The following is a 23,760-nucleotide window of genomic DNA, read 5'->3' on the forward strand; positions in this document are numbered from 1 at the left end:
TGCAAAAGTGTAAAATATGTCTTTGGAAAAAGAGACAAACATATGGCTCCAATAAGGTTTTCAATAATAAATAAATAATTAATTAATCTTTACTTGTGTATATATTAAGCTTTTCTTTCAAGAATTAGCACCAAATTAAACAGTTATTTCCAAGAAACTTATGAGGAAATTCCATCAGCGTCCTGTGTGCAGTTCTGCCAGGACAAAAAAAACCTACAGAAGCTTTCTTAGTATTCATATTGTACATTTATTAGTATTGTTTACATGCACACTTTATACGCACACCATCAGTTTCATCTGGAGATAACATTCAGGTTGCACATCAAATTGATTATGACATCAGTTTTATATTTCACTACACAGCAAATTTCATATCGAGTGTATTATGCTCTTATATAAACAGGAATATAGGACACACCATGGTTACATGTAAGTTAAGGTCTAAAGACATCCAGAAGAAATCCCAGAAGCTGCACCAATGATCTTCTCCTCCCCAAACATTTATCCACACCTTGTAACTGCTAACATAAGGCCGGTCACACCAGGAAGTCAAGGTGACATTATCCACACATCTTTGCTTAATATTCGACTACTGTAGCTGGTGAGCTAACAGAAACGACTCTATTTCTCTGCACATTCGGTTCCTGCCTCTGTCTTTAATCTTCTTCAGAGCTTTGATGCTGTTCTCACGGAAGAAGGATTGTTGTGGTATCTCTGCTGCCCTCATGTGATATTTTATTGACCCGCTGCGATCCTGTAGATCGAAGTTTAAATGTTTTGCGTAGTTGTTGTAAAGCATCTGTTTGTCAGCAGGTTCCAGGTCACTTCCTAGCAGGTCCTGGTATGTCGGCTCAGCTTTAGCCTGGTTGTGATTTGACTTTGCGTAGATATTTGCCAGGTCTATTTTCTTCACAAGTGAAGAATGAGGGTAAAGAGAAATCACCTCCTCATGAAGACTGATTGCTCTGTCTATCATGCTTTTCTTTGGGCGACTGTCCCTGGAAAAAATGATCTTCCATTTGTAGCAGAGTGCAAGACATCTCTTCAGATAACGCTCATCTGGATGGTTTTTCAGAGCCTCCTCTGCCAAATCAATGGCCTCATCCACAGAAACGTAGTTTCTGTAAACCCTTAGTACAGCTTTCAAACCGCTGTAACTGCTGACAGGATTTCTCAAAACCTTTCTGCCTAACTCTCGTGCTTCATCTTCAATTCTTTCTCCCTTCTTGGCACGTTGCTCAAGATAAAGAGCAGCGAGGTACAAGTTCTCTGGATCGTGCTCCCTGGCGATTCTCATTTTCTCCAAGACGTCAGCGTCCAGCCCTGTCTCGCTGTGCTTAGAAGCACTCACTAACCCTACGACTTGGCTGGTACGCCACTCCACCGTGTCCGGCTGCATCCTGATGGCCCTCTGGAAGTAATCTGCAGCCAGCAGCTTTTTGTCTGCACTAAACTTCATCAGGGTCCAGGCTTTTTCAGCGTAGATCTCCGGATGGAGCTCGTCCTGGGATGGAGATGGGTATTCATTCATCAGGGCGTCGACCTTTGACAGGTAAGCCTGACTCTCTGCTCGTTCCCCCAGGTGGTGGTGCAGCCAAGCCAGGTTCCCGTAGTTCACCACTAACCAGGGACCCTCATCTGAGACGGTGTTTCTCATCTGGCGGAAGGCCTCTGCAGCCTTGCTGAACAAACTCTGGGCGTCTTCAGTGAACCCCAGCTTGTGTTGAATGAACCCCTGCAGGTTGTAAATGTGACCCAGCCAGCTGTTTCCCTCCTCTGTGCCAATGTCCTCCAGCTCGTCCCTGAGACGTAAAAGTTTGGAGTTGTTGAAGTCCAGATCCCAAGTGAAGTGGCACTGCAGGGCCTCCAGTTTGGCCTCCAGCGTTGTTTGACTCTGTGCAGCACTGATAACAAATATCAAAACACATCATCAGTAGGTTCATACAAAACGCTCTGAGCTGTGCCATGTTTGGAAAAGCACTGTTCATGTCATGTGGAGGGAGGAGCACTGAGGGGGGGCAGAGTGCGCATGAGCGAAGTGAGTAAGAGGAGCACAACCACTATGATGTAAGGAGAGTTGTGTACTGAACGTAGAGAAGAGAAACTGAAACTTAAGTATCGATACATCGATATTTTAGATCGATCCGCCCACTACTACTGAATGGACAGCAAGAAAATAACTTCTGGGGCAGTGGTGGCCTAAAGTCAGAGAAGGTCGTCGGCCAGTTCTAGATGGATCAGACTGTGGTTGTGCTGGAATGTGGTCTGGGTTTTCCTGTAAATGAGAGCTCGTTCTCAGTGAAACTCCCCTGAATAAATAAAGGTTTACAAAAGAAGAAGGAAGACAGATGGAGTAAGGAGCACTGAATGGACAGCAAGGGAAAAAAGAAAGGAAAGAAACTGAGTGAAACACAGACGAGAACAACAGCAAAGGTGAAATGGAGTGAAGCAGGGAGGGAATGAGGAGGGAAGAAAAGACAGGAAGTAAGAAACGAGCAACCGCCGCTGAGGAAACACATTACAGCTTATTTAGCTAAGTGATCAATTAAAACTAAATAGATGGGTTTAGCATTTCTCCAGTTTCTCCACCACCAGAACCAGTCGAAGCGAACTGGGACACAACCTTCAGAAAACAATCGATAGTAATAATCAACAACAACAACAACAACAGTCAAATACCAATTTTAAAATGCCTATGAATGGTTGAAAGACAGAACAAGAAAGATAGAAGCGAGAATAAAGAAGGGGGGGGGGGGGGCGGTGATGGAGGACCCATGATGTTAATAATAAGACATGAAATAAATCAGGAAGATTCTCATTATTTACGTCTATAATTCTGTAATAACCCTCCTCACCTCATCATCCAGCTGTTTCCTCGGCAGCTCTCTGTGGGTTCAGTGGTGTCCGACTCCTGCTTGGCTGTAACTGATGTGGTGTTGTGGAGCAGCAGCTTGAACACCCCCCCCCCCCCCCCCCCCCCCACACGCCTCGCACCTTGACTTTCGTTTGCCAGGAATAGAAACATACAGCCACACGTCTGTCAAAAGAAAAGAAAAGAGAACAGTTTCTTTTTCTTCTTCAGTCTGTAATTGGACGCCACGCTGAGGGACACGTCACACTGTTGTGGCTGCACTCTGCCATCAAGTGGAAGTGTTCAGGTACTACATACTACATGTATTAATACATGTAGTATGTAGTAGTATATGTGGACACTGAGCGGTCTGCGGTCACCTGGAGACACCTGCATCACGCCGCTCTGCTGCCACCTGGCGGTGTAACCAGGCTACTGATTGGTTACCGCTCCTGTTTGATCGTTATTCACCTGTCCACTGGTCTCCGTGGAGACGGTGTCACCCCGCTGTGTGTGTTCAACCTGCTTATTGTTTTTTTTTTCAACCGTTAAATCAGTTAAATGTCGGTGAAATTCAGTCACTTACGTTTAAAAACGGACGCAGTTTAACTACGTACGACGGAACGTTTCCTGCGTATGTTGCTGTCGTTAGTAATGGCGGAGCTCACAGAGGCGGACGCTGCTCAGCTACACCAGGAGGACGTCGATATCAAACGTGAGTAAACTGAGGCCGTTTGTCGACTGAACTCCGCATTTTGGGCCGTAAAGTGGAGAATAAATTGTAGTTTCGTCCCCTTCAGCGCTGTGCAGTGAATTCACGGAGGATTTGAGTTTGTAAGTGCTGAACTAAACGAGGGCCTCACCACGGAGCTCCGCCATAGGACCTAAATAGTCAACAATAACAGCGACAAAAGGGCTTGAGCTAATATTAGCCGAACCGGAGTCGTTAGCAGTTTCCTACAACAGCGGACCTGCTCGCAGAGGCTTTATGACAGAGTTAGATTTGTGTTGCACTACAGTTTCAGATGACACGGTCTCATCACGGAGCTGCACTACAGGACCGCAGAGCCGCTCAGTTTGGACCCCAACTGTCCGTTTATCAACGGCTTCTCGACGGGCTAATGGTCACCGAGCCGTCGGCGGTTAGCCAGTTAGCTAAACTTGACTGAATAAATACATGTTGATGGGAAGAGAGCAGAAACACTGAGGCCATGAGGCCACAGCTCTCCAGCCCCCGAGAAGATGAGCAGTCAGTCAGGAAGTCAGAGTTCACTTTCTGCAGTTTCACACACAAACCTTCATTCACTTCAGAGTTTACTGTTTTGAGGCAAACAGAGTTTGTTCTCTTCCACTAAGTGATATATTCCTGGCGCTGTGGAGATGGCTTTAATAGCAGTAAATAATATTCATCAATGTGTAAAAGATGGTTAAAAAAAGAGTTTATTTGGTGGGTAGTCAAACATGTGTTGGCAGGGTGGAGTAACAGTTTGGACTCAACCTCAGCATGAACAAAGCTGTGTGTTACAACTGCACCACCTGTAAATTACAGGCTCTCTTATCTGCAAGAATGTCTTTCTCAGCCGCTTTCAAATCCAGCAGATCCATCGGCCAGCGTGTTGCTGTCACGAGCATCATATCTGTGGACCATCGTTTAAATAATTCATCAAACACCAAAGCTTCTCTCTGTCTGTGAAGGTGGAGATGGAGGAGCTGCACCTTCAGCTGGTGAACAGGCCGCAGAACAGGCGGCGAGCAATGAAGCTGCTGCAGACAACGACGCCAAACCTTCAACCACGACTACTGGTGATTTAAGAAAAGCTCTGTCTGTGTGTTGATCGGTTGACGTCAGTGATGGCTGCCAGCTTCGTACCTTCATGTATCTGCTCTCACTGACTTTGTGGGATTTAAGGAGGAAATTAAAAGTACTCTTGTTGTCTACAAACAGAGAGACACGTCTCCATCCAGACTAAACTGGAGGGCCTCGAGATGCTGGTTGACCTCAATGGGGGTAAGTTCAGTTCTTCAGTAAATCTTCATCATTCTTCTCTTTTCTTGTTTTTCTTATTGTGATAAAAGCAATAAGATGACATAGAAGAGTAATTAGAGGACGCTGCGATTAATCAACTAGTCGAGCGATAGAAGCGATGGAGCGATGTTGGTCGGACAAAACAAGACAGTTAAAATACAGTTTTTTTGACATTTTTATGCACCCAACGATTAATCAAGAAAATAATCGGCAGATGAATCGATAGTGAAAGCGAGTGTTCGTTGCAGCCTCGATGATGAGATGTTGTGTTTTCACTCATCAGCGGGACGGAAGTCGTGTCCTCTGTGTCCTGAGGAGAAGTTTAAAGCCTGCTACAGCCACAAGCTCCGCCGACACCTGCAGAACCTCCACTGGAAGGTCTACGTGGAGTTTGAAGGTAGGACTGTGAAACAGTCGCACACTGATGCTGGCTGATCCGGTCTGGCTCTCAGTCCACGTTCCAGTTCATCCCAGAGGTGCTGGATGGGGTTGAGGTCAGGACTCTGTGCAGACCACAAAGCTTTGGGGGCTTTTTGACTGTTGGTCAGACAAAATAAACAGTTTTGATCTCCAGTCGTGTAGAAATAGGGTGAAAATCATCAAATCTTAATTCATAATTGTTGACCTTTGACCTTTGACAGGCCAGAGGATGTGCATCTGCCACCTGCCCTGCAGAAACCTGAAGCCCAGCCTCAGTGGAGATCAGGTGAGAGATGAAACACACAAACTGTCTGCAGGTCAGGCTCCCTTCGTGCTTCAAAGGTCCTGTACTTTCTCTTTTTATGACATTTTTAACATCAGTATTGTAAAGCAGGAAAAAGATACAGCCCATTTCCATCCGCAGTTACAGTTCTGAGAGACGGGACAAAAGCACAGCTCCCTCACTTCCCTCCGTTCACTTACACATTTATCAAAGAAGTGTATAGCATTTGTTTTTCTGGCACATCCTTGAAGACATGCTGTGACCTCCTAACTCAGGAGGCTCCTCAACTGTCTTCCAATTCCTAAAAACAATCTGCCGTCCGATCGTCTTGCTGTCTGGCTTCTGTCCTTTATTGATTGAGGAAAAGCGGATTGCAGCCGACAGTCTCCAGGTCCTGTTATTACTTAATGATTTCTGAGGTGATTTGGGACACATTCTGAATTGGTATTTAGAAGGACCTCCGGACACGACAGGAGAAATAAAGTGTTACATGTCATATAAACAGCTCTGTCTGTACTTCCTTTAGTGTCTGCAATAATATCTTCCAGGCATCGGGGAGACACGTGGCTCACTACCACTGTGTCGTGTGTTCTGTCACCATCGCCCGTAAGACGGACATGATCAGCCACCTGAAGCGACACGTCAACAAAGGAGAGACTGAAGCCAGCTACTCCGGGAGCTCCGACGTGCCGTTTGAAGAGCCGGGTAATAAACACTGGCCGGACGTGGGGCCATTCAAAAAGAATGGTCACAAGTTGAGCAGTTAAGATATCCAGACTTTTAGTCTTTAAAGTGTTTGATTGTGATTGGACGTCCCGGTGGACACTGACCATGTAATGACAGCGTCCCCATCTGGAGTCCATGTCAGCTCCCATCGCTCTCCCTCCCTGCCTGCCTGGTGAAGTCAGGCTGTTGTTCATGATATCAGCTGGTCGTAGAAAGCATCCTTTACTTGTAGAAGTAACCAACTGAAAGTCATGAGACACGATTTCAGCATTTTGATTGGCTGTTGCAAATAGTCAGTTAACCTGCAGCTGCTCTGTGGAGCTTTATAGCTGTAAGAAGCTGCTGCTCACGAGCTGCTGAACAGAGTGGAGCATTTAGCAGCTACACAGACAGATGTTTCCCTCAGGAGGTGGAGGATGTTCATGCTCACCACACTTAGGATGGATATTGTAAAATAGACATCATAAAAACATCAAACTTCTTGGAAACTTGACAGAAAAATCAATGAAAACATGATAGATTTCATCATATATACGCGGTGGCATTCTGGCTTTGGCTAGGCTGTTAGCTGGAGGCATCTGCGCTTCTTCAGCTTCGAGTCAGTGAATCACCACAGATTCTTGTATCCTAATGCAACAAAGTACAAAAGTAATGACGCTGATGATGTTTCTGTGTGACTGAATGTGTTGAATGCAGCTCCGTCTGGTCAGGCGTATGAAATCATGAAAGAACTTGGAACCAACGTCCAGCTCCTCCCGAACCACACCACCCCTCAGAAGAGCGACACCTACTTCAACCGCAAGATGAAGACCAACAGGTCGGCTCGCACGCGAGACCACTTCTTCCAAACATACGTGTGCAGACTTTTACTTCACAAAGGAAGCTGTGATGACGAACAGAATCTGTTGGTGTGTTCCAGGCAGCTGGTGTTTTGTTCTCTGGCGGTTCTGGCAGAAGAGAGGAACCCGCTCGAGTGTCTGGATGCTTTTGGAGCCACAGGTGATGATCTCCTGAAATAAATCTGAATCTCTGTTTATAACATGTCTTATTGTAAATCATTCAACCCTAAAAACCCTAACCCCAACTAGTTTTAACTAAATACTGGCTGCTTATTTACATGGAAAAGTCATAAAAAACAAAGCAGTACGTGTATCTAATGTCAGAATGATGTGCAGTTTAACAAAAACCAGGTTTCTCCGCTATAGAAAAGTTTTATTAAATAAATGTAATTATCTCAAAGATCATCAAGAACTTCGCTCCTCATTGACTCGAGTCTAGTGGAGTGATCCACTGTGTCCTGTCTTGTTGCCAGAAAATTCCTGCGAATAAGAGGAATTATTTCATGCAATCAGCAGAATTTTGAGGTGAAACGACGGGTCGATTAATCCAGTCGATCCATGGACATTTTTTAAGCCCAAATTCCCTCAAAGATTTCTGGTTTCAGCTTCTCTAATGCGAATGTTTGCTGGGTTTCTTTGTCTTTTATGACAGTAAACTGGCTATCTTTAGTTTTCAGACTGTAGGTTGGACCAAACAAATAATCTGAATATGTCAAGTTTGGCTTGTGAAGGACAGAAAGAGAAATGGATTCATTGAGAAAATAAGATTAATCAATAATGAAAATAATAGTTGTTTGTTGCAGCCCTAGTTGAACCACATATTGTCAGTCCCAGACCCAGATCACAACATTGACCGTCCATCTTGTGTCTGCTGTACGTCTCCTGTCTGTCTCTCAGGGATCATGGGCCTCCAGTGGGCGAAGCACCTTCGTAACGCCGTCAAAGTGACCATAACGGATATCAGCGACACGTGCGTCAAAATGATCAAAGAGAACTGCGAGCTCAACCACATCCGGGTGGACGGGGGCTCGCGAGGCCCCCGGGGGCCCGACGTGGCCAGCAGTGAAGTCAAGGGAGCGCCCATCGCTTCGGTGGAGGTGGCCAAGATGGACGCCAACGTCATCATGCACCTGCGGCCCTTCGACTACATGTAAGTAGGAAGATTTGATCAAGATGTACTCGAGTTATCTTATTGGTCAGATTGTTTCCCTCATTGATGCTTTGTGACACAAGTGGAAAAGAAGGGTTAGGTGTTATTATATTATCTGACATATCATAAAAACATTAAAATCATTCAAACACATCAGTGAGCCTCACTGTTGTTTCCTTCATCACCATGAACACACACACTGCAGTTTGTCTGGACTCAGACACACACACACACACACACACACACACCGCCCTGCTGCCACAAACACTCACAAGAGCAACACACGTGGATTCATCCGCCGCTGAAAATAGTCCCCAACAAAAGCACCAAAAGGAACCAGTGGGCTCAGGGCTGAGAGCCACAGAGGGAGGTCAGACAGTACTGAGAGACGGACTAACACAGTGTTGGTTTGGGTGACAATAAGAAACCTATAGAATAATAGCAGACGGATCTGGAAGGCCTGCATTTCATTGCTTCTAGTGCTTCAGTGTGTGTTTCGTAGTGGTTTGATTTCTTTTAAATACCAGAAGAGATCTCTGTTTTGCACACGTTCCTCGTCTGTAAAAGGAGATTAGGATAATAAAAGAAACAAAGTGATTTAATCCGTCACTTCTTCTCTTGAACCTTTCAGTCACTTGGATCCGTATGGGACGGCGGTGAACTACCTGGACGCCGCCTTCAGAAACGTCCGGAACCTGGGCATCATCTCCGTGACGTCCACAGACACGGGCTCTCTGTACTCCAAGTCTCCCAACGTCACCCTGCGACACTACGGCTGCCACATCGTACGCACGGAGTACTACAAAGAGCTGGCTGCTCGCATGGTCGTAGCCACTGTGGCCAGGTAGAACTTTCAGTCTCGATGTGGATCTGTCCTCGTGATATTAAGGCTGAAGAGTTGTGATTTTATTCCCGATTTCTCGCCGTCTGTCGCAGAGCGGCGGCTCGCTGCAACAAAGGCATCGAGGTGCTGCTGGCGGTGGCGTTGGAGCACTTCGTCCTGGTGGTGGTGAGAGTCCTCAGAGGTCCCACGCAGGCTGACGAGTCAGCCAAGAAGTTACGCAAACTGGTCCACTGTCAGTGGTGTGAGGAGAGAGTCTTCCTCAAACTGGGAAACATGGTGGACGGTGAGTACACTACGAGCTGTCAGAAGGCTGCTGAGTACTTCTTGAGTTTGTGAGTTTGCCGCTTCCTTCGCTCATATTGATGCAAGGGAAGCAAACCCAGTGTGATGGTTTAGTTTATTGACCACATTCTAAAGTGTCAGGGTCAGTCCTGAAGTCCTGCACTTACTCTCTTGTTGTCCTGGCGTTACACAGGGGACACGGTAGCGTGGATGCTACAGGGGTGCTGTAGCGAGTGTTTTAAAGATGGCTGCAGAGGAGGCGTGTGTGCTTATATTTACAATTTTTCAATGCAGCAAAAGGAGAATGATATTCAACAAGTACACCTTGCATCACAATTTGAGACAGTGTAATGGTGTTTTATTTCCGACTTCAGCCCTGAGCCTGATGCATGGAGATTCAACCACGCTGGCTGTAAAGACAAGTGTCACTGACATATTTAGTCATCATTCAGTGAGCTGGCTGAAACACAAAATGAAACTTCTGGCTGTTGTCAGGTCAATTTGCTCTCTTCCTTTGGTTCTATAGGAAGTTTTTTCCGCAGAGAAGGAGCTCAGAAAGCTAACCATGAAAAGTAAATTATGTCCCAACTTGTGTTTCTTCCAGACACGCTCCCCTGCAACTGTCATGGAAGTCTGCCTGGAAAGACGGCAGTCCAGCTGGGACCATTATGGTAAAAAACCTCTGACGGCATCAGTCCCGCACACACCTCACTGGGCAGCGTGTAATGTCACTAAACACTTCAGAAATGAAGACTACTGAGCTATAAGTTGGACTTTGAGGTCCTCACAGGTATAGTACCGTTAGAGATGTGTGTGTGTCCAGGTCTGGTCCTCTGTTTAACACGGGCTTCCTGAGGAGGATGCTGTCGGCGGCGGTGCAGCACAGCATGGACGACATCCAGCCGCTCGTCAAAACTCTGATCTGCGAGTCCGAGTGCACCACCCTCAAGTCTTTAGTCCACGGGCCGTCCGCTCTCACCAACCAGGGTAAAAGCCCCCCCACACACACACACACACACACCTGTATGACGAAACGTGCGTTCACAGAATGTTCTGTTTCCTCTGCAGTGGAGTGTGGAGTCGTCATTAAGACCCTACAGAGCGGAGAGGAGTCGGGTCCTGCTGATCAGTCCGGTCAGTCTCTCCCTGTTGTTATAAACCTCTATAATCAATATAATATAGTAATAATCAGAATCAAAGCCTAATGCAATAAAAAATCCCAGTTTGGACCAGTTGAACTTGCAGCCTGCTGGACTGGATGTGACGTCCAATACACAGAACAGGTGGATCAACATTCAGAGTTCAGAATATTCAAAGGAGAACTGCAGGCTCCATGTCGGACATTTATCAGACTTACTGCAGCTCTACCTCTGTCCTCTAGAGGGCGCTGTAGCTCGACTATGAGTGACAACTTCAACCTCTTAAATTTTAAGTTTGTTTTTAATGTTCTGCATCTGCTTGTTCAAACATTTCACTGAAGCTAAAAGATGCCACACTGTTGTATTCTGTAGCTGCACCATCAAATCAAATGGAAATATGTCCTGTGCATTATGACTTTCAGGGGTTCATTAAACATGTCTCAGTTCACTTTTCTGTTCCGAGCTGATGTTCAGTTTCTCTGCAGGGAAGAGAAAGACAGGAGAGGAGTCTGGAAACGTCGTGAAGAAGCTGAAGTGTGACGCGTCTCTGGAACATCCGCCCTTCTACTACAGCATCCACCGCCACAGCATCAGAGGCATGAACATGCCCAAGTAAGTGACCTCTGACCTCTTTTCCTCTGTAGTGAACTGTCCAGTCAGCTGTCCAAATGCCAAAAATGCACTGGACAGTTCCCAGCATGCACTGTGATGAGCATGGAGCATCCAACACATTGTTGGTTTGGCTCTTCACATGAGGTTTGTAGAATAACATCAGACTGTAATATTACAACGTCAGGTGACGAATATTTATTCACGTTTATTATTTCTCTGCACAGGTTGAACAAGTTTCTTCAGTACCTGACGGAGGCCGGCTTCAGGGTGGGTCGAACTCACTTCGACCCGACGGGGGTTCGAACCGACGCCACGCTGGAGCAGTTTAAATCGGTCCTCAGCAAGTACAGCGTCCCAACGTACACCAACGCCACCGCCACTCAGACGAGCGTGAGCACGGAGAAAACGGCGTGAGGAAACGTTCTGCTCCACCTCTGCTCCACCTCTGCTGCTTCTGTTCACCTAAACAAAGTTCTGACTGCACTGATCTCGAAAACAAACCCGCCGGCCGCTCTGTGTTTGGACGTGCTCTTACTGGAACAACTCTTCAATGAATCCGAACTGAGCCACTGTTCCTCTATTTATTTCAGATTTCGCTTGAAAATCCAGGTGGTCATTTGTTTTTGTTTTTTTTCTAGCTGTGTTATTGTCATTTTTCTGTTTCTTCAGTCTTATAAAACATAATAAAATCTTTCTGCAAAGCCTGAATTTGCTGATTGCTCAGGTATGTGATGTTGTAATTCTTTATTCCCTCTGCTTTGTCTGAGAGACAAACATGCACACGTGTATTTCCTGTTTCTACATATCTGTCAGTCTTCCACAGTTACAATCAATTATTAAATTAATAAATGATGTTGTAAACAGTGAGTACACTGGAGGGAAGTGAAGAGGGAGTTCTTCATGAATCCTAATGAGAAACAGGGTTTTTAGAAAAGCTGAGTCATGAATTTCAACAGACAGGCAAGTTTATTTGAACAGCACCTTTCAAAAAGAAACGACGACGAAATAGGATTTTACATTAAAACTAAATACAATGGAAGATAAAAATCAGCTGAAATGCAATAAAACAAATAAAAGTGACATCTTGCTATGATACGAATAGAAGTCTTAAGATCTGTTTATTTCAAACATGTGGAGCATAAAAACCGAATGCTGCTCCTCCTGGTTTAGTTTGTTCTCTGGGGACAGGAAGCAGACCTGATCCCAGACCACCTGAGAGGTCTGGACGCTTCATAACGGAGCAGCAGACCAAACATACGGACAGATCAAAAGACAAAGGTCAAACATTCATTCAGGAGAAACTGAAGTCATCGTCTTGGTTGTGAAGCGGCACGTTCATGTCGTCAGGGCCGAGCTGGACCGTCACTGTGGGGCGCGTGAACAACGCAGACTGACGAAGTGGCACCTGTAACCACACCCGCAGTGACGTCACGGCGTCCTGGAGTGCACCTGCACATCACTGCAGCAAGGTGAGGAGTTAAACCACTGGAGGTCAGCAGAGACTGGAGGTCCAAGTTAACCTCAACCCGGCCTCGCCCCAGATCAGGTTCAGATCAGGTTCAGATCAGGTTCAGATCAAGGACTGAATGATGCGGAGTGACTGTTGGATTCATTCCGGTCCTCAGCTCTCAGAGCATGATGCTGATCTAACAGGGAGCAGGCGTCACTGAATGACACGGAGGAGGAGGAGGAGGAAGAGGAGGGGGGCGTGTTCCTCCTCCCCCTCCCTCCCTCCCTCCTTCACTGCTGCTGCTGCAGATCCATGAGACGGTGTTTGTACCTGAGGACCGAAGCCTACCTGTGGATCCTGTCCCGGCAGCAGCACCATGGGGATCTCCGCGTCCAGTCTGCTGGATGAGACCAAGTCCAACTTCATTAAAGGTAAAAACACCAACAGGCACTGAGGACGCACCGGCTCGGCCCCGGGCGTCCTTACAGGAGACTTCCGCCTCTCGCTTTGTGTCGTTATGGAGATGAATGATTAATGTCTGATTGTTGGGAAAACTGGAAATCGGCCAATGAACGAGAGAAGCGCGCTCTTTGAATCCGTGAATCCCGGCGTCCGTCCGGATCAATCGGAGTCGGAGTCATTCGGTCCTGAGCTGAAATCGTGTCCTCGCATGTGAATATCAGTCAGCTGAGAGTTCCTCTGGAGAAAGCAGCTGATTCCTTTCACCTGAAGATCTGGATCTGCTGTTGGAACCCGTCTGTCTGGTTTTCTCGTCTCTTTCCACAGAAATATTCTAAACTAAGACCAGACCAGACTGTTCACTCAGGAGGGGATTTCAGCTCAGGTATCTGAGGGCCAGATCAGGTCTCTCCTGCCTTTCCAGTCCTGCAGGGGAAAGAAAAGTGAGATGGGAGAAAGTGCCAAGACCTGTTTCCCCTTTTGTCTCCGTCTCCTCTGCTGCTGGGTGTGTCCACGGGCGGATCTGTGGAGAGGACAAAAGATGCTGGCGCTGTTTTTATTTCCAGTGAATGACAGAAACAATAGACAGGTGCAGATCCCAACAGGTGTTCCTGCAGGGATGGTGGCCTGTTGCTCTCATGAAGATGATGTTGTTACCTATTAGACGGATCAGGAGGGTGTTTGGTGAGCAGCAGAGGCGTCACACGCCTGAACTAAAGCCTTATTTGAAGTTGTACAACAGTTATTGAACAGCTGGACTTGTATCTGTGGCCCCGTGTTGTTTGTTCTCGCGCTTCATTCATGAGTCTAGAAAGCAGGTGGAGGCTGCGTCTTGGGTCACGTGGACAACAGGCGGGGTCCATGCTGTTGTAAACCCACAGAATAAAAGAATAAAAGGTGAAAAGTCAGAGGAAAAGGCGAAGCTTAAACAATAGAGGAGACAAAAGACGGTGATTTAAAACGCAGAATAATCTGGTCTCCGGGACACTGACACCGGTTGTGTTGCCTCTGCTGTTGCCATGGTTACTGGGGTATCATATGTTCAAAATGGAAAAGTAAAAACATTGACGCTGTGCCGAGCATGCGTCCTGCGAAGTGCTTGTGGAGTGGACAGTCGTGGACGTGTTTATTTCAGTCGTCACCAGCATCTCAGGGGTCCTCATTCAGCCCGCTGGGTCTCGTCAGCGGACTGTAGAGGACTGTAGAGGACTGTACAGTGGCCAGAGAAACCAGCTTTCAGGCTCTTGTTCGGTGGGGTCCTTCGGGTGCTGTCTATCTCCGGCAGCTCATGTAGGTCTCTGTGTGAAAGCAGCTCGTGGACTCTGGTCTGCAGACTTTGGGACACGTCTGTGCTTTCATGTCGGCCTCGTCAGTTTTTCCTGGCTGCCGTTTCGTGGAGGTTGAACATCCATTTCTCATGGTGAAAACATTCCTCTGTGTCCGTCTGCAGCCGTGAGATGTGTGTGCACAGGGTGGAGGGTGGAGGGTGGGGTGGGTGTGGGACAGTTAGTTGAATAACTGGTGGCAGTTTTCTGGGTTGGGTTGGATGCCTGGTTTTGTTGAGCAGGCTGGTTGGATTCAGTCCAGTTTTGGTGGAGGACGATCCTTCGACACTGAGACACTTTTTCTGACTGACGTCATTCGTCCTCTTTGTCTCTCTGCTTGTGTTTTCGACACAACTTGAGCTTCAGCTGCTTGTTTGCTGGGTTTTGCTGCTTTTCTTATTCTTTTGTTTTAGTGAAGGGGACATCTCCGTCTGTCCTGAAGGGTTGGTTGAACTGTGACATCATCTTAGTCTTCAGGACACTGTGATGGGTCAACTGTGTGAGTGATTCATTGATGCGTTGAGAAAATAAAAGTGAGCGATAATAAAAACAATGGTTAGTTGTCACAATGAAGCCTGCTGGCTTATTTCAACTGTCCCTGTTGTTTCCAGTAAAGGACCTAAAACCCTGGAAGCTGGTCTGAAGGGTTTTAATGGAACCCCTTTTAGTGGCACGTCCTCCATTTCAATCAGTTGGAACATTTTATATTTATTTAGTCAATTTTTAAACCTCAAACTGATGCACCAGGATGTTTCTTTTAATACTTCTGTCTGTGTGTGTTTGCTTTGGATGGATTGTTCCCACACCCAGGTGAACGACTGCACCTCTCTCTGGGCTGTCTGGTCTTTGCTTCCAGTGATCAGACTGGAAAACATGGTGGAAACATCAGTCACTGCTTTTCTCTCTGAGTCTGAGGAGAGAGGAAGGCTGTGTAGACACACAAACTGAATCTGGAACACCTACTTTAAGTTCTGTTGGGCTTCATGGATCCTCAGGAGATATTTTCCAGACTAGCATCGACCAAACCACTGGTACAGATGTTCTTCACAGTGATGATGATAGTATATGAGCATGTTTAACATCTGGCAGAGCGGTGACTCACGTTTATCATCCAAACAGCTGTTCAGACCGCTGCTCGGCTCATCGCGGCCGCTCAGTGACTCATGGCACCAAAGACCAGTCTGAAAGTGGTGCTGGTTCCTGATTGGTCAGAACTGGCATACTGATAAGCTCCTGCCGCAGTCGGTGCCGCGGACGTCACTCGTTTGTTTAACGTCCAGCAGCCTCTTGACTTCGTTCCTTTATAAAACAAGGCTTTTTGTGAGGCTGATTTAAAATGTCTCCCAGTCTTCCTCCTCTCTACCTTCGCAGCAGTGGATCAGTGGAATAGTGTGAAACCACTTCAGGACTGTGTTCAAAGTGATGATATACTCATATTCACACAGCTTTCACATTTTCAAATGGACATCCACTTGTTTTTGAAGCTGTGTAACTCAGTGCAGCATTGCATCATCTGCTGAAACAGTATAATGCCACCCAGAATAGATCAGTATGTGAAATGCAGCACAGTTTATTGTAACTTAAACTTCACTAACATGGCTGAAACAGCTGTAGAGATTCTGGCGTTCCCAGTCTTTGTTTTTGCTGTCAGGCTGCCATTCTTCATGCTGTGTCACTCTGCCTCCAGCTGCCATTACACAACCCCTCAGATATTCAGAGGAGCTGTGAGACTGTGAAACTTTCCCCCTTTTAGATCTGAATCCGCTGCTCTCCACAAAGAGAGGAAACTGCTGCTGCTCGGGCTCTCTGCTGGAGACCCACCTGTTGTTGACTGGCCGAGTGTCCACAGCACACAAAGCAAATACTGCAAAATCTGCTGCCATTCAAACACCTTTTCACCGTGAAATCAGCACTGAGTATCAAAGAAAGTATGTATTCATGTCACTGAACATGTAAGACATGAAAGGACAACACTGTAGGCTGAAACTGTAAAAACTGGAGCCTCATTACGACACCGTAACGCTCCAATAACTCTCTAATAAAGTTCATTTTCTCACTTAAAGGAACAGTCCAACATTGTGGTAAATACACATTTTTGCTTTCTTTCTGAGAGCGAGACGTTCAGAACGATATGAATCTCATGTTTGCGTGTTCAAATATGGAGCTTGAGTCAGGATGGGGTTAGCCTAGCTTAGCATAAAGACTGGACTGCTCAATAATTAACTCTCACCGCTGTGACATCATGTCAGGAGAATTTAGTGTGCAGACAAACTGCTCTTCTGTACCACGTGGCCAGAAGTATGTGGACAGCCTCCGGTCTTCTGGGTTCAGGATTTCCAGTTTCCAGTTCATCTCACAGATGTTGGAGGGGGTCGAGGTCTGGGCTCTGTGTAGACCAGTCAAGTTCTTCCTCATCGTCGTGTTGAACTAAAGCACGAGGGTCTCCACAGACTGGCCACTCTCAGTTCTTGTCTCTGAAGTTTGAGCTCAGTGCAGGTGGAGGTTTGTCTGTATGCAGGTTATTTTGAGTGTAAACAGGAGGAATGGAGTCAGTAATGTCAGCAGAAATTCAGAACTGGGCGTCAAGACCTTGACATCATCCAGGTATGATGGTATGCGAGTGTCAAACTGGCTCTGCAGCTCGTAAAAGAGGGTTTATTATAAAGCTCTCAGATGGTGACGCCCATCTGAAGCAGCCTCTCTGTTTAGATAATCAGGCAGAGAGACACAGAGCATCTTCACGGTCAGTGAAGTCACATCAGGGCGGTAAAGCCTGTCGGCTCTGTGGTGGATGTTTATTGACGTAACCTTTCCTTAAGAGCAGCTCTCTGTCTTTACTACGATCCGCTGCCTCGTGTCTCTGATGCGTCCTCTCTGCATGCAAGTCTCAGGCCTCTGCATCCATTAAAAAGATCATTGTCATTCTCCATTCTTAGGTTTTTATAAACGATAACGTTTCTTTTGTTGTGCAAAACAAGCAAGGAGTTATGTCCAGCGGCCATCTTTGTTTTGATCAGCTGCAACCTGGGAAACACGTTAAAGTCCCTGGCTAATTCCTCAGTTACTGATCAGGTGGTAGCCAATCATATTCATGCAGGTGTGCAGCGTAGCCATTACAACTGCTACCTTCATGCCAGCTCCTCCACCAACGTCTCTCTTCTGGCCTGTGTCTTAGCCTCGTTAGCAGGATGAGCGGTCAGTCGGTCCGCCTCTTTGGTCCAGACTGGAATATCATAGCAACCATTTGAAGGATTTCCTTGAAATGTCGTACAAACCTTCAAGGTCCCCAGAGGATGAATCCTACTGACTTTGGTGATCCTCTGACATCTAGCGCCATCATCAGGTCAACATGTTAATGTGTCTGATACTTTGGTTTATGACCAAATACCTCAGCTGGACTCTGTGTTTACTGCTGATTAGCTCATGTTAGCATGCTAACATGCTAAACTAAGATGGTGAACATTATACCTACTCCTCATCAACATGCTAGCATCGCCATTGTGGGCATATTAGCATGCTGATGTTAGCATTTAGCTGAAAGCACTGTTTGTAAGTACAGCCTCACAGAGCTGTTAGCATGGCTGATCGATGATTGCTGATAAATCTTCTGTTGATTGACTAATTGATGAATTAATTAATCCTTTCAAAGAGGAGATGCAGTGTTGTTTTGTATATGTACACGTGTAAAACATGATGAGGATGAATGAATGAATGAACTCTCTCTGCTCCTCGCTGTGTGAGCGTGTTCAAAATTAAAAAACCAGACACCAACATACAGAAATGCACACAGGCCCCTCCCCTACACACACACACACACACACACACACACACACACACACACACACACACACTCTTTGTGCCGTGCAGTGACTTGCTGGGTGTCTCGGTGTCTCGGTGTCTCGGGTATTTCCTCCTGACAACACAAAGAGGCTCCTCTCTGGACTCTGAGCAGCAGGCCAACATGATGTTCATATATGGAGAAAACAACATTCATTACTTCTTTATGAAGAATTGGGACATTTTGAAATGTGCTTTTATTCATGAGTTCTGACTTGTGGGCTTTGGCAGTGAAGGATACTGTGTGGAAACTTTGAAGCAGAGTCTCTGCATACTTGTGCACTTCGTCATCATGTGTGTTTGCATGTTGGAGTGTGTGTGAGATGACATGTGCTGACATGTCATTGCTCCTCACACACTCTCATTCTCTGAGCTCAGTGTGATTTTACCTGCCGGACATTTAAATTCATCTTTTCTAATGCAAAACCTCCTTTTTTTCATATTTGCGTTCAGTGTTTTTCTGCAGATCTCACTGACTTGCTGCGTCCCGTCGTAGTTTATCCTTTTCAGGGTTTCCTCCATGGAATTGTTTAGCAGAGGCGGTGAGCCATCCAGATCTGGTCTTGAGATTCATTTAGTTAGTCGATGACGGCCGAAACAATAGCTCATTCAACATCGTGGCATTTCCTGTGTGCTGTTTATGGCCTGAAGGTTAATGTTTCCACCTCTGTGATAAAACACTGCATGGAGCTTATTCCTGAGGAGGTTGTTTTTTTAGTTTGGTGTGTTTGTTAGACGGATGTTGAAGCTCCAGGTCCACATTCAAATATCTAAACATGTTGTGAAAATAGATGTGGAGGATTGTGCAGGTTTGGTGGACGACTGACCTGGTTTAAAGGTCTTGAGAAGACTCAAACATAAGGTGAACTCTGTGTGCATCAACTCCTCTGCTGTCTGACGTTATAAATGTTGAAGGTGGAAGAGCAGGTCTCCCCAGTGAGACGGGGGCTTGTAGTGGAGCTGCTGCATCATCTCTCACTCATAGTTCACATACCAACATACCTTTCAGTCAAGGATAGTTTGGCATGCCTTCAAGTTTGTCTTAAAACAATAGTGACATGCCAAGATGTCTGTTTGAAGAGTTATTGGTCCCTGTGCGTCTGTCCACACTGGCTGGGAAGCTTTCAGCTGCATTTCAGTGACTCTATTTTAACACGAAGCAGATTCTGCAGCATCTCCTGGATGTATTTTCTCTTCAAACTTGGCTAAGAAGTGAAATCCTTTACACACACCGCAGGGTTATTCTGTGGGTTTACTTCCACCTGCAACACAGCTTAGTCCAGAGGGTGGGGCTCCTCAGGTCCCATGTTCTGCTTCATGTTGCTCATGTTGTTCAGGTGTAACGCACACAGTCAGAGATCCTCCTGCAGTATTTTAAAGGTTGTTAGCTGGTCCATGACGAACAATCAACAGTCGAGCTGTTGGGTGACAAACCTCAGGGCTTCAAGAATAAGTGAACAAACCAGCAGACTGTTAGAGTTGGATTGTTGTGTGATAAACTCTACTAATAGAGTCGTAGTTAGAAGACTGTATACCGTGAATGTATTAAGACGGGACTTAGGGTCGGGGGCTGATTGGTTGATCCCATTCTTGTCATGACGCAGGTAGAAACAGAAAAGAAAAATCAAACCCTGCTGATTTGTGGACAGAGAGGCGGGACGGAGGCTCAGTGGTTAACACCGTCACCTCGCAGCCAGAAGGCCCCAGCTGGGCTCTGGTTTGCATGCTCTCTCCAGGTCAGCGTGGTTTTCCACCGGGCGCTCCGACTTCCTCCCACAGGACCTGTAGGTCAGGGTGGGGACACGCGTCGCGATTGTTTGGTCAATTGCGATGTAAATGTGTTCCAGTGTGGTTCGGTCGGTGTTGAGAGTCAGGGGATGAAATCAGTCATGCTGGGATAGACCCCTGGACAGGATGAGCGGGTACAGACGATGAATGGATGCAGTACTTTAATGAATTCAGTTTTTAATGAGCGTCAGATATGCTCATGGTCACGTAGGTAAATAAAACAGAGAAGAGAATAATAAAACTTTCCCAAAGCGTTGAGTCTATGAGACGAGCTGGCAGGTTCAGCAAGGAGTGGGCGAGCAACTTTCATTGGAATTAATTGTCACCATCTTGGAACGAAACATCCAGTTCTCACATTACATGCTCAGCGTTTACAGGCTGGAGAGCTGGAGACGTTTACTGTACAACTGTGAGCGTAATCAGAGTCTGTGGTCTGTGCTGCTTTATAGAACCACATTATCAGCCTGCATGTAAACACAGTCAGGTCTGTGCTTCAGCGGCCTGTCTGTCTACATGACCCACTTATGTTGCTTTTTTGTCTGTTTTGCTTTCTTTAATGTCTTTACAATCCGCCTTCACCACAGTATTCAGTTTTAACTGGCGTCCCTGTTTCTTAGACATGCCAGGGGACAGCCAATGAGAAGCAGGCAGATGGCTCACACTGGCTCATTGACAGTAATGCTGATTTACAAGAAAAACTGTGAATAATCAGTGATTACATTGAAAACTGATTGTTTTGTTTAGAAAATATCAAATGAGTCCAAACTGTTTTCTTTGGGACTGTTTGTGGTGGTGGTGGTGGTGGTGGTGGGGGGGGGGGGGTTCACAAAGCGACAGCATTTTCAACTTAAAATATTATAACTGCATTGAACTGGTGCGACCAGTTTCACCACTAAAACTAGAAAACCATAAAGAATTAAAGATGGTGCACCCCACTTTAAAACAGAGAAATTAGAATATTTAAAAGGAACAAACGGGTGAATTTTTGGGCCACCCTGGATTCTACATAATAAATATATATATATATATATATATATATTTATATATATATAACATGATATCTGAGCCTTTGATGTGTGTTTTGAAGCTGCAGCTGGAGACTCCAGACGGCGGAGGCAAAGACAATGAGAGATAATACCATCAAATAAGAAATAGATATAAAATGGTCACTGATGTGTGAGGAGGGGGGGGGGGGGGACACAGCGCTGTGTGCAGCAGGCTCACCAACAACGTCCTCATGGAGACTTTAAAACTTTAAGGTGCCTCAGTTCATCCTCAGAGTCATAACTCACAGAGATTCCTCACCTTTGAGAAGCTGTCATCAGCAAATCTTCTCTATTTAAACTCTTGAGAGGCGTCTGAAGGTGTACCTGAACATTTCCTTCCTGTGTTTGCATAACCACTTAACCTGACAAGGGAGTGTATGAAACAAACAGTGGCTGCTGGAGACGTTTTGCATAAACAGCAGCTGGTCGATCAGATGAAGGCCGACGTCACGGCCATTCAAATCACCTCCGAGCAGCCGCGAACCGAGATGAACTCAGAGGAGGAGTCGCTGAAGAAGACGTTCCTCCTCCACCCTGAATTTGAGCTGTAGAAAATGAGTCAGTTATAACAGAAAACGTGTGTCTCTCACAGCTGGAAGCCAGAGCCTCTGAAGGACTGAAGCAGCTGACAGATAAAATACATTTTCAAGGTTTTGCAGAAACAGAAGAATAAAACCTCTCTCGTCTCTGGAAGATGAAACCCGCAGCTTTTATGATCCTCCCCGAGTGACTCACAGCTTCTGCTTTATTAGAAGAAGGTGAACCTTCAACCTGACTGGAGGCAGGCTGCAGTTTACATCACTCCTTCTCCAGTGTGCGTCGCTGACATTCAGAAACATTTGTCTGTCTGTCTCTTACTTTTCTAAAGATCTGGAGTATAAAACATCATCGTGGCCATTTCGAACCTGAAGTTGGATCAACCAATCGGCTCGTTTGATATGATTCGGCTCCGGTGATTTCCCAGAACCCCCTTCGTCTGCAGAGACGTGTATCTTTGCTGAAATATAATTCCAGCTTTGTGAAACACACAGCTGCAGCAGTTTCTCTGATGCCCAAAGTCCCGACACAGAAAAAAACGACCTGCAGACATGAAAAAGACAGAATCCATCCATCCAGTTCTTATGTGCAGGCTGAGAATGTCTCTTCAACGTGAAATACTCTCCTCTAACCGTTCATACACAGATATTCACCGTGTGTTGAACACCTCTGGAAGTTTAAATGTCAGTGTTCTAACTTATATTGACCTTTTTGTCTTGTGACTCTTTAAAAGAAGTTTATAGATTATGAAACGTTTGACCAAAGAGAGATTTTCCCTTCTCAGATTGTTTCATTGGAATATTTTAAAGGCTGGAAGAGGTCAAACTGTCCAGTATCCCTCTACTCATCTTGTAAATCATCATGAAATCTGTCGTATGCATCAGGGGTTCCTGATCCCAAAGCCGGGATCCTCTGAATTAGATTCAGATATCTTCTGTGTGAAGTTGTTGTAGGGGTCCATCCTCTGGGGAGCATGAACACGGCAACATGCGCGTTACATTTTGAATTTATTTTTGGTGGATAAAAAGTCAGCACAACATTTGGATTCTCCCTCCAAACATACACCGAACATTTAACGGAAATGTGGCCGGTTGTTGTTGAGGTGTCTTGTTCTGGTCTGGTTTTGGGAGCAGGATATCCACTCTGATTAGCCGATCGGTGGGGGAACGACCTCGTCGGGGTCAACGGGGAGACGAGAGACGGAGCTCAACGTTTACGCGCTGCATTGTTCAGGACTGAGGAAAAAACAAGGAGGTCCCTGGAGGTCCCCCCGTCGACGGCTTCAAACTGCAGCTGCTGATGAAGAAACAACCTCTCCCTCACTTACACAGAGAACAACAGCCTTTTAAAATCCCTCAATTAATAATCCATAAATTATCCCCGAAAACACACCAAACATCACCTGTTATATATCTCCTGCATAACACGTGATCAGATTTGAATGTTTAATCTCAGCTAGGGGAAAGATCAAGAGATGAACTCTTTGTTTCCGTTTCTCTGCCCTGTAACTGAGCCACAGAAACCCACATGTATTTTCATTTCTCCGCTCTGTTTTCTGACTACATCTCTGACCCAGACGTACAGTGTGATGGAGCACCGCAGGGTCTGTTTCCATAGTGATGTGCAGCCGGTTGTTGTGGCCCTGAGCCATCATAAAGCATGCTGCTGCTGCTGCGACCCAGAGGGATAATAACACTGACTGCACAGTGAGGGAGAGAATAAACAGCAGCCGCATGCTCAGGCATGTTTATCCATTAAGTGGAGGATGTGTCAGGGGGAATTACCAATTATAGCTTGTGGATATTGAGCATTTAAGGCTGCGTAAATACTCATTTAATGGATTTTATTTTCTCCCGGTGATGTGGTTTGCAGCCGTGCAGAGAGAAGACAGAAAATGGGGCAAACTCCTCCAGTGACTTTATTCTGTCTGTGTGCTGAGCTTTGTTTAGTTTTTCCTAAGAAACGGAATCCCTCCGCGTCAGGAATCTGGCCTGGTTTAGCAGGAACGGAGTGAAATCTGAGAGGTTTTTCTTTTCTCTCAGTAATCATCTGAATGTGCTGCCAGCAGTCGTAGGTTGAGCCACCACAGCGGGGACTGAGGAGGCAGCACAAAGTGAAAGGGATCTGGTTGATGCTATGAAGTGAG

The 23,760-nt window shown here is 46.0% G+C and overlaps 3 protein-coding genes across 4 annotated transcripts in view; 2 read left to right on the top strand and 1 right to left on the bottom strand.

The window, feature by feature from the left end:
- Positions 1-229: 229 nt before the first annotated feature.
- LOC139287476 (interferon-induced protein with tetratricopeptide repeats 1-like) lies at positions 230-2,961 on the bottom strand. Its single transcript, XM_070908514.1, has 2 exons — positions 2,856-2,961; positions 230-1,904 (listed from the first exon to the last, which is right to left on the bottom strand). Exons 1-2 carry the CDS (start codon positions 2,861-2,863, stop codon positions 590-592), a joined length of 1,323 nt encoding a protein of 440 aa, XP_070764615.1. The 5' UTR covers positions 2,864-2,961; the 3' UTR covers positions 230-589.
- A 500-nt stretch (positions 2,962-3,461) lies between these two features.
- On the top strand, positions 3,462-12,175 carry trmt1l (tRNA methyltransferase 1-like). Of its 2 annotated transcripts, XM_070908840.1 has the most exons (16): positions 3,462-3,566; positions 4,547-4,654; positions 4,797-4,859; positions 5,161-5,274; positions 5,519-5,583; positions 6,129-6,285; positions 7,003-7,123; positions 7,226-7,305; positions 8,043-8,295; positions 8,927-9,139; positions 9,232-9,422; positions 10,026-10,092; positions 10,245-10,408; positions 10,490-10,555; positions 11,046-11,172; positions 11,397-12,175. In XM_070908840.1, exons 1-16 carry the CDS (start codon positions 3,488-3,490, stop codon positions 11,584-11,586), a joined length of 2,058 nt encoding a protein of 685 aa, XP_070764941.1. In that variant the 5' UTR covers positions 3,462-3,487; the 3' UTR covers positions 11,587-12,175. The 2 variants fall into 2 exon arrangements, with proteins under 2 accessions (XP_070764941.1, XP_070764940.1); XM_070908839.1 differs by having other exon boundaries at positions 10,245-10,555.
- Positions 12,176-12,929: 754 nt separating this feature from the next.
- niban1a (niban apoptosis regulator 1a) overlaps positions 12,930-23,760 on the top strand; it is a 24,271-nt gene continuing 13,440 nt past the window's right edge. Inside the window, exon 1 of the mRNA XM_070909004.1 lies at positions 12,930-13,053. Coding sequence (XP_070765105.1) covers positions 12,999-13,053 — 55 coding nt within the window. The 5' untranslated portion in view covers positions 12,930-12,998. The remainder of the gene's footprint in view (positions 13,054-23,760) is intronic.

The sequence above is a fragment of the Enoplosus armatus genome, chromosome 7 (assembly GCF_043641665.1).
Source record: "Enoplosus armatus isolate fEnoArm2 chromosome 7, fEnoArm2.hap1, whole genome shotgun sequence".
Classification (NCBI taxonomy): domain Eukaryota; kingdom Metazoa; phylum Chordata; class Actinopteri; order Centrarchiformes; family Enoplosidae; genus Enoplosus; species Enoplosus armatus.